The sequence below is a fragment of the Dicentrarchus labrax genome, unplaced genomic scaffold (assembly GCF_905237075.1).
Source record: "Dicentrarchus labrax unplaced genomic scaffold, dlabrax2021, whole genome shotgun sequence".
Lineage (NCBI taxonomy): Eukaryota > Metazoa > Chordata > Actinopteri > Moronidae > Dicentrarchus > Dicentrarchus labrax.
The window spans coordinates 21,608,582-21,621,692 of NW_026136702.1; the positions used below are offsets into that span (position 1 = coordinate 21,608,582).

Sequence of the window (13,111 nt, forward strand, 5' to 3'; positions counted from 1 at the left end):
GCAAACACATACAGAGGACAAGAGGTGTATTTCAAGCAGAGCTAGCTAGCAGGGACACAGAGAGAAAGAGATACAGGTTCAGCTAGAACATCTGTGACTTATGGAAATGGCTCATGTTCAAAAGAGAAACAACTTCTGGTGAAAATGCTAATTTTACTTGACGCTGCATTTGAATCATCTCGCTGGGCTATAAGAAACAACACCTCGGATAACTTCTCTCAACCTTTCGGTTTCTTGTGTACACGCCAAGATACCCACAGAGTCTTACCTTCCTCCCTTTCTCTGAGTGTATTCCCACCTTTGCTTTGTAGACTAAAATTTATTATGACAGGAAGACGAGTCGACGTTGAGAACGAGAGCAAAACAAGACTGAAAGGTTCAAAACAAGCTATAAAGTTAACTTTGGAAGGCCAGAAAAAAACACTTGATTTCTTATTCTTGACACCTATTGCCTATTCTCTGCCACGTTCAGTGAACAAAAAGGGCTTCAGTATGGAGATTTTTGTTTTCTTTTACAAGAATTGAATGCCATACCATAAAAAAATGTGTCATTTTTAATTTGCACCAGTAAAGTGTTTTTGAATGTCACATCCATTTTATGAATACAAATGCATTTCTCAACATGTGGAATGGTGTGGGAAGCAAAAAGTCAATTTCATTATAAATGTTGAGGGTCAAAGGAAAGGTGAAAACAAAAGACGCAAAGTGTATTAGAGGAGGTAGATTATATCACTACAGGCGTTTATTGTGTTTATGCTTTGTTTAAAGCTGTTTGGACTAGCTATGCCACAGTGTGAGGGAGAGAACATGGTCAAAATTGGCCTCAAAGAAATAAAAGTGTGTTTAGGACATCTTCCAAAAGGCAGACATGGCTACAGTTTAAATGAATGTGCATAGTTGCACAAATATGTAATTCAGTTCAGTAGTCAAAATGAAATGAAAATAGAAACCTTGTCCTTATTTAGTGCGAACATAAAATCTTATCAAATAAGCATCACAAATATCCCACCTATCAAATCCAACATCTTTCCAGTCCTTAAAGGACCAGTGGGAAGGGTTTAGTGGCATCTAGCTGCTCTGCTGCTCACCTCACCCTCTTGTTCCAAGCAAAACTCATGAGAGTTCGTGTTCTGGGCTTCTGTAGAAACATGCTGGTTCAATATGGCGGACTCTGTGCAAGAAATCAGAAGCAGCTCGTGAATTTCTTTGGTAATTGCCTTTTTGAAGGCACTGGCAAACGTTTTTGTCCTAGCGGGTAGGATGTCAGATCAGAAAACAATTGCATGGGTTATTTTTTTCTTTTGTAAGTTTGAGAACGTGCAAATTATACCAGTATAGTAGAACAAGTTTGTATTTCCAGTTATGAACGAAACCTGAACCCTAACGTTTCCTCACTTGTCTCTAATCCCTTCTACAGCCCAGAACTGTTCAGGTCTGAGGACATGTGCAGAGTGTTTGGAGAGGGCAGAGTGCGGTTGGTGTGGTGATCCCAGTAACACCGGCAGGGGGGTTTGCATGGAGGGCTCCTACCGAGGCCCCCTGAAGCCCGCCACTGCCAGGACTGGGCCCCGGGACCGAGACAGACTACGTGACAGGGACATGGTGCTGGATCAGAGTCTCTGTTCATCTGATAGAGGCTACAACTGGGCCTTCATCCAGTGTCCCGGTGAGTGAACCACTGGAACAGATCACATACTCATTGGCCACATTCAAGAAAATGTTTCATTCTGTTTAAAACTACAGCCTACTAAAATGTCCATGAAGTTAAAAACACCTCATTCAACAAAAAACTGATTATAATCTTCATGAAGGTAGAATTTATTGCAGTATTTTTAGGTAGGTGTATCTACAGCTGAGTGTATCTTTGACTGTCTGTGTTTGTGTTTGTATAATTTCCTCCCAGCGTGTCAGTGTAATGGCCACAGCAGGTGTGTGAACGGCAGCGTGTGCGAGCACTGTGGGAACCTGACAGCAGGGACGCATTGCCAGAGCTGCATGCCCGGTTACTATGGCGACTCCATCAACGGAGGGAAGTGCAATGGTGAGTGCAAAGGCCAAAGGTGTTTACCCTGTGTTTATATCAGGTATATCAGCAAAAGAACGTCCACACATGGCAGAATTCTCTTTCTTATATTCGTATTTTAGGGAAAGAGTCTGTCAGTCAGTGTGAATATTTGAATCTCTTTGAAATCAATTCACCAGGTTCTCTTCCAGTGCAACAACCCGCCTTGTTTAAAGATAATAATTTACCAAAAATAAATTCTTGATACACATTGATATCTCAGAGACACAAGAGCTCAGTTGTAGACAGAAATAAGTAAAGGTTGAGATTTTTCCAGTGTGTATTGGACAAATGCCCCCTTTTAGATATATGCTGCCTTCAGTTGCTCTGAATTGCTTTTATAGAAATCATGAGCCATTCATTAAAAACATGACAAGTAGAAACTGCTGCCAACAGTCTACTACACTGTAACAGACACAAACAACCTGATGGGGGCAGTGTTTAAAAGCTGTGAGTGTGCGCTCTGGTTTGTGTTGAGCTTGTTGGTGACCAGCAGAGCACTGGAACAGTGAAAAGGGAAACTACACGTGTAGTTTGGACAGGATTGGGGTCTGCAGAAATTGAGGGAATAGCTCTGGAAGCTTAGTCGAGTGTCTGAGAGAGGTTTGACTCGGGGGAAGATGGTCCTGATGTTGGCAAACGCTCACAGAGATGCACACTTGCTTTATGTGCATCCATATTTTTCAGCTTGGAATCCGACTGTCAGCAGTTTCTCCATGCTTTGCTTCATATGGAAATCATCACTGCAAATCCCATCGTTGAAATTGCTAAGAACAGTGTATGTGTGAGAGATAGATGATAGAAAGCAGAAGCCACAAGGAAATAGGTGTGTGCATGTGACTCGAAGGCTCGGGGGGCGGGGGGGGGGAGGGGGGGTCTGGGTCTGGGTAGGTATATGGTATGGGCCTGGATGGGAGTGTAATGAATGAATGAGTGACTGCTGGAGTGTGAGTGAGTGGTGGAGAGAGAAGTGAGAGGGAGGTGCAGTAACATCAGTCTCACTGTGACAGATGTGCGTTTTGGCTTGGCGGCGGCGTGACATTAAATCGCTCTTAATCATTTTCTTATTTCCTGAGTTGACTGGTGTCTCCGTCCCTGGCGGCTCTCCGCAGCGAGCGCGGTGCTGATAGATGCACGCCTCTCGTCGCCTCCGTACAGGACAGCCTCTGATGCACTTTCTCTTCTACTTTGGCTTCCCTTGCAGTATTTTTGTTCACTCCATCCTCTGTCACTGTGCCGTTTTGGCTTTTTCCTTATGCTCTCTTTAACATCCCCTGTTGTTTCTCTCCTCACATGTTCCATTTGTGACACCTCCTTTATGCCTCTTTTTATGGTTCATGCCAATTTTGTTCAATTTATCTTTGCCTTTTTTCATCCATTCTCTTCTTTACTTTTTTCTTACATCCCACTTTTTTTTCCTTTCCTTCACTCTCTTCTCATCGCCTCTCATATCCTTGCTTTTTCGTTACTTTCCTTACTTCTCATCATCTTTGCTCCCCTTTTCTGTCATCCTTTCTTTACTTTCTTCTCCTTTTCTTGTTTCTTTCTTTTGCTTTCCTCTGCCTCGTCTCTTCATTCCCTTCCTTTTCTTTCTTTTGATTACCTTTCCTCTTGTCTCCTCTTTTTTTCCTTTCTTTTTCTCTCTTTTCTTCTCATTTTATCTCTCTGCATCTGATGTCTCCCCTTCTCTCTTTTCCTTTTCTCCCTTCCTTTTCTTCCGTTAATTTCTTCTCCTTTCTCTTCCTTTCTTACCTTTCCCTTTTTTTACTCTATGCCTGTGTCATTCCCTCTTACAGTTGACAATAACTCTGTCTTAAATTTCCCCCACTTTTCATCCATCCATCAATCCATTCATCCTTTCTTCCTCCATCTCTCTTTATAAAAAAAAGACCACTAGATTTACCTTGGGCTAAACTGCTGGGATGCAATGATGTGTGGCCGATTAGGGGACTGAATGATGGAGAGACAGGAAGGGGAAAAGGCCACGGCTCATAGGGTTATAAAGAGGATGGAAGTGTGAGAAAGGCAGTGGGAGATGAGTGGGTGAAGAAAAGGGGGAGATGAGTGAGACAGGAGGAAAAAGAGACAAAGGCAAGCAGGCCGAAAGAAAAGGGGATAAAAACCATGTGGTGAGATATACAAGGTTAATATCGGTGGAAAGGGACAGTCGCCCTTGGAAAGAGAGAGACGATGAAGGAATAGAGGAGGAGATGGAGGGATAAATAGAGAGGAAGAGATGGAGGACAGACAGAGGAGAGGAGAGGGTAGTCTGTCCGTTCCCCTGTCCCTGTGACAGATGATTAACTAACCTTGTCAAATCTGGATGAAGTGTGTGTGTGCACGTGTGTTTGTGCGCGTGTGCAGGACATTAGTCCTTTTCTTTGACTGTATCGTTCACCTTGTCCTGTGCACATATCAAGTCAAAGTCACTCATACCAACCTTCAGAGCTGCAGCTGACAATATGTTTGATGTCTGTTTAGACTGTTAGTCCCTCAGAGGAGAACACGCGTTTTAGAGGCTGACAGGAAACCTGCATGTTTTTATGAACATCCTGGGAGTCTTTGTTCTGCTGATTTCTTGTCTCGTTTTTATTACAGCGGAGAGACAGACTGATGTTTTCTAAACATTTTTTTAAAACATATTTATGACGGGAAGGGTTGTTCCAGAGTGTACTCGCTTGCTTTACAGATAGAAACATCCACATCTAAAATTAGTACTACAGTGTGTGTGGTTTGTGGTTTACTTAATGGCACGTTAACACTAGTGCTTGAGGATAAGGAGAGAGTTAAGGTGGATTTATGCATCTTTGTCAGGACGTTATAGAGGCTCCCTTCATGGGACTGTTTCCTTAATTCCACTCCCAGTTGATTGACCATTGCCGCTGGTAAGTTGAAAACCATAAAGTCAATTTTGAAAAACCAATTAATTTTGATCATTTATGTATTATCAACAAATCACAGGTTCATTTTCTCAAATTTTAGGGGTTGCTGCTTTTCTCTCTTTTATATTGTAAATTAAATACTTTTGGGTTTTGTTCTGATGGTTTCAAGATGAACCTATCTGACATCACCCATTGGTTTGTGGAGTACAGTTTTGAAGCCTCGAGTTTGGTGTTACGGTCATCAGTTTGGCGGAGCCAGCAGAGGTGAAGTATTGCGAGTTGAGCTGCTCTCATTGGCTGCGCAGCTCCGATTCGTCTGTAGGAGGAAACGATGGAGGCTCACCTCACACACAATCTCGTATTATAGATAAACAGTACAATAAAACATGTTTCTGAAAACGATTTTAGGTGAGAAATAGGCAACGCAGTAAGAGAATCTTGATTCGTATTTGATCAGCACTGCCTAGTTTGACCGTTTTGATCAGATTTTCGTGCAGTGCGCTGGACAGACTCATTGAGAATGACTTCAATCAAAAAGTAGCCCAAAAGCATACTTAGGCTTTATCATCTTTTACTCTAAATTGGACCATAATTTACCAAATGAAAATCATGCTGTATAGAAGAAGACTTGCAACTAGAGATTTAGCTTTCATTGGGCTAATAAATTATGTGAGAAGTTAGATAGTTAGAACATTAAAGTGCATGGTGTTGTTTTTTTATTGCAGCCAATGGAGCTCCCCTGTTGGCCTTTACATGGAATGCAGATTTATTTTATACATTTTTTTACATTTTATTTTTATTGGCTTCACATCGCAGACCTGGAAGCTGTGTCCATTATATATACTGTCAGTTGTTGGTTCAGACTTGAGAAACAATTAGAAGATTTCACCTTTGGCTCTGGGAATTTGTGGCTGGCATTTTCACGCTGGGATTTCATAGACTAAATAATGAACTGAAAAATAACTGACAGATGAATCAATATAGATTTTTTTTTTTGTTGCATTCCTACCACATCTTTCTGATTTCCACTGCTATCCTGCCCATCATCAATCAAAATGAAAAGTACATGATTTACTAAATAATAAAGCTCTACAGGGAACACTGTTCTGACACATTCATCTAAGGTTGAGTTGGTTATCTGACGATCAATGGGTGAAATCCTATTCTAGACAAAAATTCCTCCACCAGATGCGTCTATAGCAGGTCTACAGGAATGATGATCGGCAGTAAAGCTATTTGAAGACTTTCGTTTGTTTACTTTGTGTATGTACTGAAAGGTTAAAATGAGACGTAACAGTCTGCAACAGAGTGAACTACTAACAGCTGGCCAACTCAACACATCCTTAGTATGGAGATATTTCAGCCTTGAAACAAAAAAAAGCAAGATAGCAACTTGTAATGTGTGTTGTAAAGTCAACATTACAAGGGGTGGAAGTTGTGCATTGTACATTACTATATGATATGATATACACACACACAAATATTATAAATAATTTTTCGCATTTTCCACAGGTATCCAAATTCAGGTATAGCAATTGGATTGGAATTCGTAAAAAAAAAAAAAAAAAAATATTATATATATATATATATATATATATATATATATATATATATATATATATATAGTATCTTTCCAGTAGTGCTCAGGTTTGGTGAGGTATCGCCAGAAGCAGGCAGACCACTGTGCTCCTGTGCTACCCTCTTCCAGGCAAGACTTCAGCTTGTATTATTTCTTCTTGTGCTTGTTATCTTTTGCTACCCAGTGCTTCAGTGCATAATGCTCTTCTGCCATCGGCACCTCACGCTGAACAGTTTTATTGCTTCCATAAATTTTGCATGATTCACATCAGGAGCTCCTTCTCGCCATCTCACTCTGATACTCTCTCTCTGCACCACCTCACTGGCTCTCCCTGAAGACAGTCTCGCATTCTGGTCGTGTGATTCATAGAAACACGACAAGTCAAAGGTTGCCGTTGGGTCTTGAGGACGTAGTCACCGAGCCAAAAGGTCAACATTTCTCACTGGTTCAGCCCATTTCAGTGCTTGTTTCTTGTGGGGCTACACAGGACTTCTAGTGGTCTTTAGTCCTTCATTTATTTATTCATATAATTCTTTATAAGATGAAGAAATATATTCAAAAACAATGATTAAAAATAAAAGTGTATCACTGGATATGTTATAAATTCATTTAAACAGAGAGAGGAGTGCTTGATGTGAATTGTGGAGGATTTGCTTCTCTAGTTCTGTAGTGAGGAGTCAACAGATATTGTCTTTCCAGTACAGCATTCGTCTTTATTACGTCTTTTTTTTCAATATCAGTGTTAGTTTGTTTGTTGTTTGTGCTCATGTTTTCATAGAAACCTGTAGGATACTTGAATGGCCACATTTGAAGCACAAGTTAAATTAAGATGAATACTAGCTGACATCTGGAGATTTACAAGTATTTTGAATGATGCACAGTGTTAAAGTTTGTTGAGCTTGTTGTTGACAAGAAAACAAGCACTGCAAGTTTGTATGTAGAGCAGTCAGTAGTTTTAAACTTTAACTTCCGCTTCAAGATTGTCTTTACCAGAAAAACAGCAGCATTAATTGTTCAAACACTTAAAATGTTCTATATGTTTTCCTGTCAAACAATCTCTTGTGGACAATTGACGAAAGACTCACCTATTTGCAGCAAAGATATAGTAACTGAGGTTGCTATTGCCATGCAAAACCTCTTCAGGGGGAGCTAATGGTGGTCCCATTTGCAACATCTGGAAAGAAACGTAATATTGATAATTATTGTTTCTGGTTGCAAAAAAGGCCGATACTGATAATGATACTTCACTGACACTAGAGCTTCAACAGTTAGTCGATTAATTAATTAATTAGTTGGTTGGAAGACAGTTACTTGCCAACTATTTTGATTGATTCATTTCAGTCATTTTTCAAGCAACAATGTCAAAGGGTTCCAGCTTCTTAAATGCAAGGACTTGCTGCTTTTCTTTATGATTATGATTGTAGATTAAGAGTCTTTGGTTTTGGACAGTTGGTTAGACAAAAGAAGCAATTAGATTAATTAGATTAATCGAGAAAAAGAGTTAGTTGCAGCCGAAACTTACAACAAATTGAATTTGTTTTCTGCCACAATCTCCACTTGTAGTGACTGGAGCATTATTGAACTTTGTAATAGTTATTTTGAGGAACTCTTAGCACTTGTTTAAGGTTAGGGAAAGATCATGGTCTCATTTAATACAGAAAGTAAGCAGACTTGAAATATGCGTTTTGCATTTACCTGGAACCCCCAACATCATCACCCTTGTACAACCATAACAGAGTAGTTTTATTTTCGTAAACTTACATTAACTAGACTTTAACTTTGTGACAGGTCAGAAAACTAATTTGGGTTATTTTGTTAATCACTGATGAATCAGCTGTTTTTCATCGTTAAGGTATGAAGACTAAGATTATATTGGCAGTTAAAAAACATCTTTATTTAATAAGAAACCTAAACTGCACGATCACAGGATGTCGGTTGTTTTAGCATTTGAACAAGCAACCAGTGCTAGTGTGTTTTGGTGCGTGTGGTTCCAACAGAACATGCTTTGTCAACTCCCTACCCTCCCTCCTCTCTCCATCTCTGTCTTGTTGTCCCTAATTTTGAGGTTTTGATGTACTGTCTCTAAGCAGGGTGCAGCAGCAGGGACATCTTTGTACGTTTGTGTTTAGTGCAGGAGCTATAGAGATGTTGAGTGCTGTCTCTGCAAGAAACCAGCAACCAAGCAGTATCAACCAGAGAGAGAGAGAGAGAGAGAGAGGGGGGTGTGTGTGTTGTGTTGTGTGTGTGTGTGTGTGTGTGTGTGTGTGTGTGTGTGTGTGTGTGTGTGTGTGTGTGTGTGTGTGTGTGTGTGTGTGTGTGTGTGTAAGCTGTTGTTGAGCTTTAGCAGCAGAACAGTAGCAGAAGAGGGATGCTGCCTGCAGAGTTGCACCATTCAGTCTTCAAATCCACTCTCACCTGCCGCCGTGTGTGTGGATATTTGTGGTTTTAAACATGCTTGTGTGTGTTCGTGCACCTGTAGAGCCTTGTGGCGGGGTTACAAACTACCCAGCATTCTTTGCGATATCCAGTCATCTTCCCTCTGGCAGCTCTATTCCTGGCGTCTGACTGGTCAACATACACACATACAAACGGTTCCGTAAATATGATTTTTAAATAGCTTTTGAATCCTGTTTGATCTGTAGTCAGCTGCAGCTGTGACTCATGTCTTGTCTAGAATAAGCTGCTTTGAGACTGTGTGCCTTCATTTCTAGCTCACTGACATTAACCAGCATACAATTAGTATAACTAGCTGCTATGCTATGTAGGACAAGCAGCTGTGTTGAAGAAAGTAAAATAAAGTATCATATGCCCTAGAATGCAACCACACATACAGAACCATATTATGGGGATACAATTTTTTTACTACGGATAATTGTTGTGTGGATTTAAAAATGGGGTCACTGGCCAGACAAGGTTGAGTAACACTGCATTATGGGCTTTTAAATGAAAACAGGGCCATGAATTATTGACTGCCCTCCACATGAAAGAACATATTTTGTATCTGAAAAAATTAACACCAAATTTGTGCAGTATTTAAAAAAAATTAAAATAAAATAAAATACAAAGTGCATTGATCCATTCACAGATAACATGCTCCACTTGTCACAACATACCCTTTGCAACAGGGTTGTGTATGTAAGCTTTTAGTGATTTGCTCACTTTTTTCACTCTGCCAAGCCTGATGCTGCACCGCTCACCTGAACACTCAGCTGCCACCGCTGCTGTTCAAGTTCTCCTGCAGGGAAGTTTATTGTTGTCACTCCCCAAAAACAACTTAACTTTTGCGCAGCTGCATTTAGCAAGTCTATAGCAAGGTCAGATCAGCAAACATATGAATTTTGATTACTAGACTTTTGAGTGTTACATCCTGTGTAATAATAGGCCTTAAAAAGAATGATTGAAACATTTACATTTAAAGCTTGACGGTCCACTGATGAAATTCTGCTGAGGGAAGGAAACTATACTCAAGGGCTCTTTGATGTCACTAAAACATGAAAATCATTTTTTCTCTTTGTACAGTATAAGTGTGTGTTCACGTATATTTTACAGACTTCTTAAATGTTTGCCCCCTTTGCCCTCGACCCTTCCCCACAATCCCTTCATTAAATACAGTATAAAGCCCTGTCTTCTCTCACTAACTGCCCTGTCTGTGGAACTGGACAAAGGAAAAGAAAGAGTCAGCTGTAGGTGCAAGATGATGATGATGATGATGATGATGAAAAAAAAATATTCATGGAAAGGAGCATGTGATTGATCATGATCTAGGCATTACAGTAGGCTTCAGTGGACACTGAATTTTGAAAAAGGTAATATTTTGAATTATGGGAAAAAATTACTGTATTTTGGATTCATAGCAGATAGGCAGCTCCTTTAAAATCCTTATTAAGGTGTTAAGGTTTGTATCTCAGTTTTATTTGTTTTAGTTAGTTTCATATTATTTAATAATTTAATTTTTATAAGAATACTAATGTAAGCCAAAATGCTGCAACCTGAAGCAGAATACCAGTAATGGTGTTTTTCTTTTAAGGAGTGAGTCTTATAATTGATGGCATTGCATTTGTATAAAACATCAATCTTTTGAAGGTGTTTGTTCCTAATAAATAAATAAATAAATATATATATATATTTTTTTTTTATATTTGAAGATTCTGCAGAACCAGATTTTCTGATATGATCATATTCCGTGATGACCACGGTTCACATGCCATCTCACACCAAAAAGGTTTTCTCTAATCTGAAGTAGTTTTAGTTGCCTAAACTTGACCAGACCTGAGCCATACCGTGACTGCCAATCTTCAATAAAAAATCTATAAAAAAACATTTTATTTAACATTAAAAAACATAGTTTAACATAATCTATTGTAGTGTTGTGCAAAATCATCAAACATCAACATTCTGTTTGGTGAGTGGGTTGAAATATTGGTATTGTTGTAACATCAGAGTATAGGCTGGTACATTCAGTGGAACAAGTTGATAAATATGTCCTCTGTCATGTAGGAAACAAGTGAAAGAATCAGTTAATTAGCATCTTACTGCTGCTGTGAGAGTCATCTGCCTCGCTCCAGGTGCCACTGTGAAGTACAACATGACTAAAATTAGGAAGTGCCAACACTAATACAGATGTGCACACATGCAACACATTCACCATTACAAGCCCATGAGTGCGCACATACATTTTCTAGCCATATAGTAAAGGTGATTTACGTGTAGACCCAATCAACACTTCTGGTAGGTGTAAACACTTTGCACAGTGCCATATTGCCAGGAAATCTACTAGGAATTACAACACGTATAACTTTACCTGTGTGTAAAGGATTCAATTCACAGTGACGAAAAAGAAACACAGCTTATACTAAGAAGCCAGAACTGAAGAAGGTTTGCCATAAATCCATACATTACTTTTCTGTTGCGCCTAAGTCTTATTTAAATGAATCTAATATTAGACAGACCATTATTTGGTCATATTAATGGAGGTCTGGAGACCCTTAGACAGCCTCCAGAAACTGTAGCTGTGGGTAAATTTATCTTCAGGTGAAAACTATCTGTCTTCTTCAGTGAGCACCAGCTGTCTTCAATGACGTTAACCTTATCTAGGGTTGGTGACATCAAATTAGATTGTCAGGGATATTTTGAATACAGTGGGCTGCAAAACTTACTTTATTGGTCCTTCAAATCGGGTTGCTCAAGGGAGGCTGGACGACAATAACCATCTTTTGTAATGTCGATTTTCAAGGAACAGATTAATTAAGACAAAATTTTACCTGTTTCACCAATAAAAACTCAAACAAAAGTCAGTGCTTTAACTGCAGTTTGCCACTACAATACAGCCATGCTAAAAAGGCATGTTAAGTCATATGTTATCTGTTGGTATAACACATGAATTTTATATATATATATATATATATATATATATATATATATATATATATATATATATATATATATATATATATATATATATATATGGGTTTCTTTCTTTCAGTGGTGTAGATGGATAGATTCTTAGACTAAAAAAATTAGTAAAAAATGAATAATAGAAAAGCTATTGAAACAAAAAAAGCCCAGTCATAATTCACATGGTTAAGGGGTAAAAAAAAAAAAAAAAAAAAAGGAAGCTTGGTCTAATTCATTAATTTTATTCACAGGGTGAACTTGTCACTTTCTGTCTGAGCACAGAGCAGAGGAGGTGGAGAGGAGGGGCAGTGAGACTGTAAAAAGTTCCTCAGCATACATTTTCATCTCTCACTTGTGTGTGCACAGATTACAATTTTAAATTCCTTAGCCTTCCCCTTTTTATTTGTACTTAAAATTGGTTGAAATATCGACTCATTCATATTTAGCAGTATTTAAAGAAGTATTTAGTAGAAGTATTTACATGTTGTGTGGGTGGTTCTGGGTTCACTGAAGTCCAACTGTGCAAAAAAACCTTTGGAGTAATGTTTAGCACCACAAGTGCCCTTGATTTCCCCTCCCATTATTTTATCTTGAGTTTTATAACTGCACACCCCTCGGGAGTAAGACGGAGCCGACTGTAGAAACAGATAAGAGGTTCAGCGAGGATTGTTCTTATTTCCTCATCTCTACCTGTCTGACTCATACAGACACACACACACACACACACACACACACACACACACACACACAGACACAGACACAGACACACAGACGGCCCTGTTCCCACCTACACACACATTCAAACACACCCTGACAACAGGCGTCTTTTGTATTGTGTGTATACACGCAGAGGCAGTGGGGTGAGAAATGATACTCTCTTCAGGGGGCTTGCACAAGTCATGGGAAATATGATTTATATCAAATCAGCCTTTTTTGCTAAGAGATGAGGTTTCTTTTTATTGAGCTTAGTTCTGTGTTGTCAGCAAGTGTGATGCGTGATGTGCTCTCTCCTCCGTCCATTTCATTCATTCACTCTGTTCGTCTTTACGATTTCACTGCTCCTTACACCCCTCGCCTACAGTCACTCTCTCTTACAGAACTGAGTTCACTTCCTTTGGGCACTTGCATATTATGTGTCTGCAGACTGGTTGGGTGAGTCAAGTGCTTATTTTGCAATAAGGATATATTGTATGG

At 39.3% G+C, this 13,111-nt stretch overlaps 1 protein-coding gene across 4 annotated transcripts in view; it reads left to right on the top strand.

Annotated features, from left to right (window-relative positions):
* Positions 1-13,111, top strand: part of atrnl1a (attractin-like 1a) — a 264,424-nt gene that overhangs the window by 89,171 nt on the left and 162,142 nt on the right. For all 4 annotated transcript variants that reach the window (XM_051380119.1, XM_051380103.1, XM_051380110.1 and 1 more), the window contains 2 exons: positions 1,418-1,666; positions 1,904-2,041. In XM_051380119.1, coding sequence (XP_051236079.1) covers positions 1,418-1,666; positions 1,904-2,041 — 387 coding nt within the window. The remainder of the gene's footprint in view (positions 1-1,417; positions 1,667-1,903; positions 2,042-13,111) is intronic.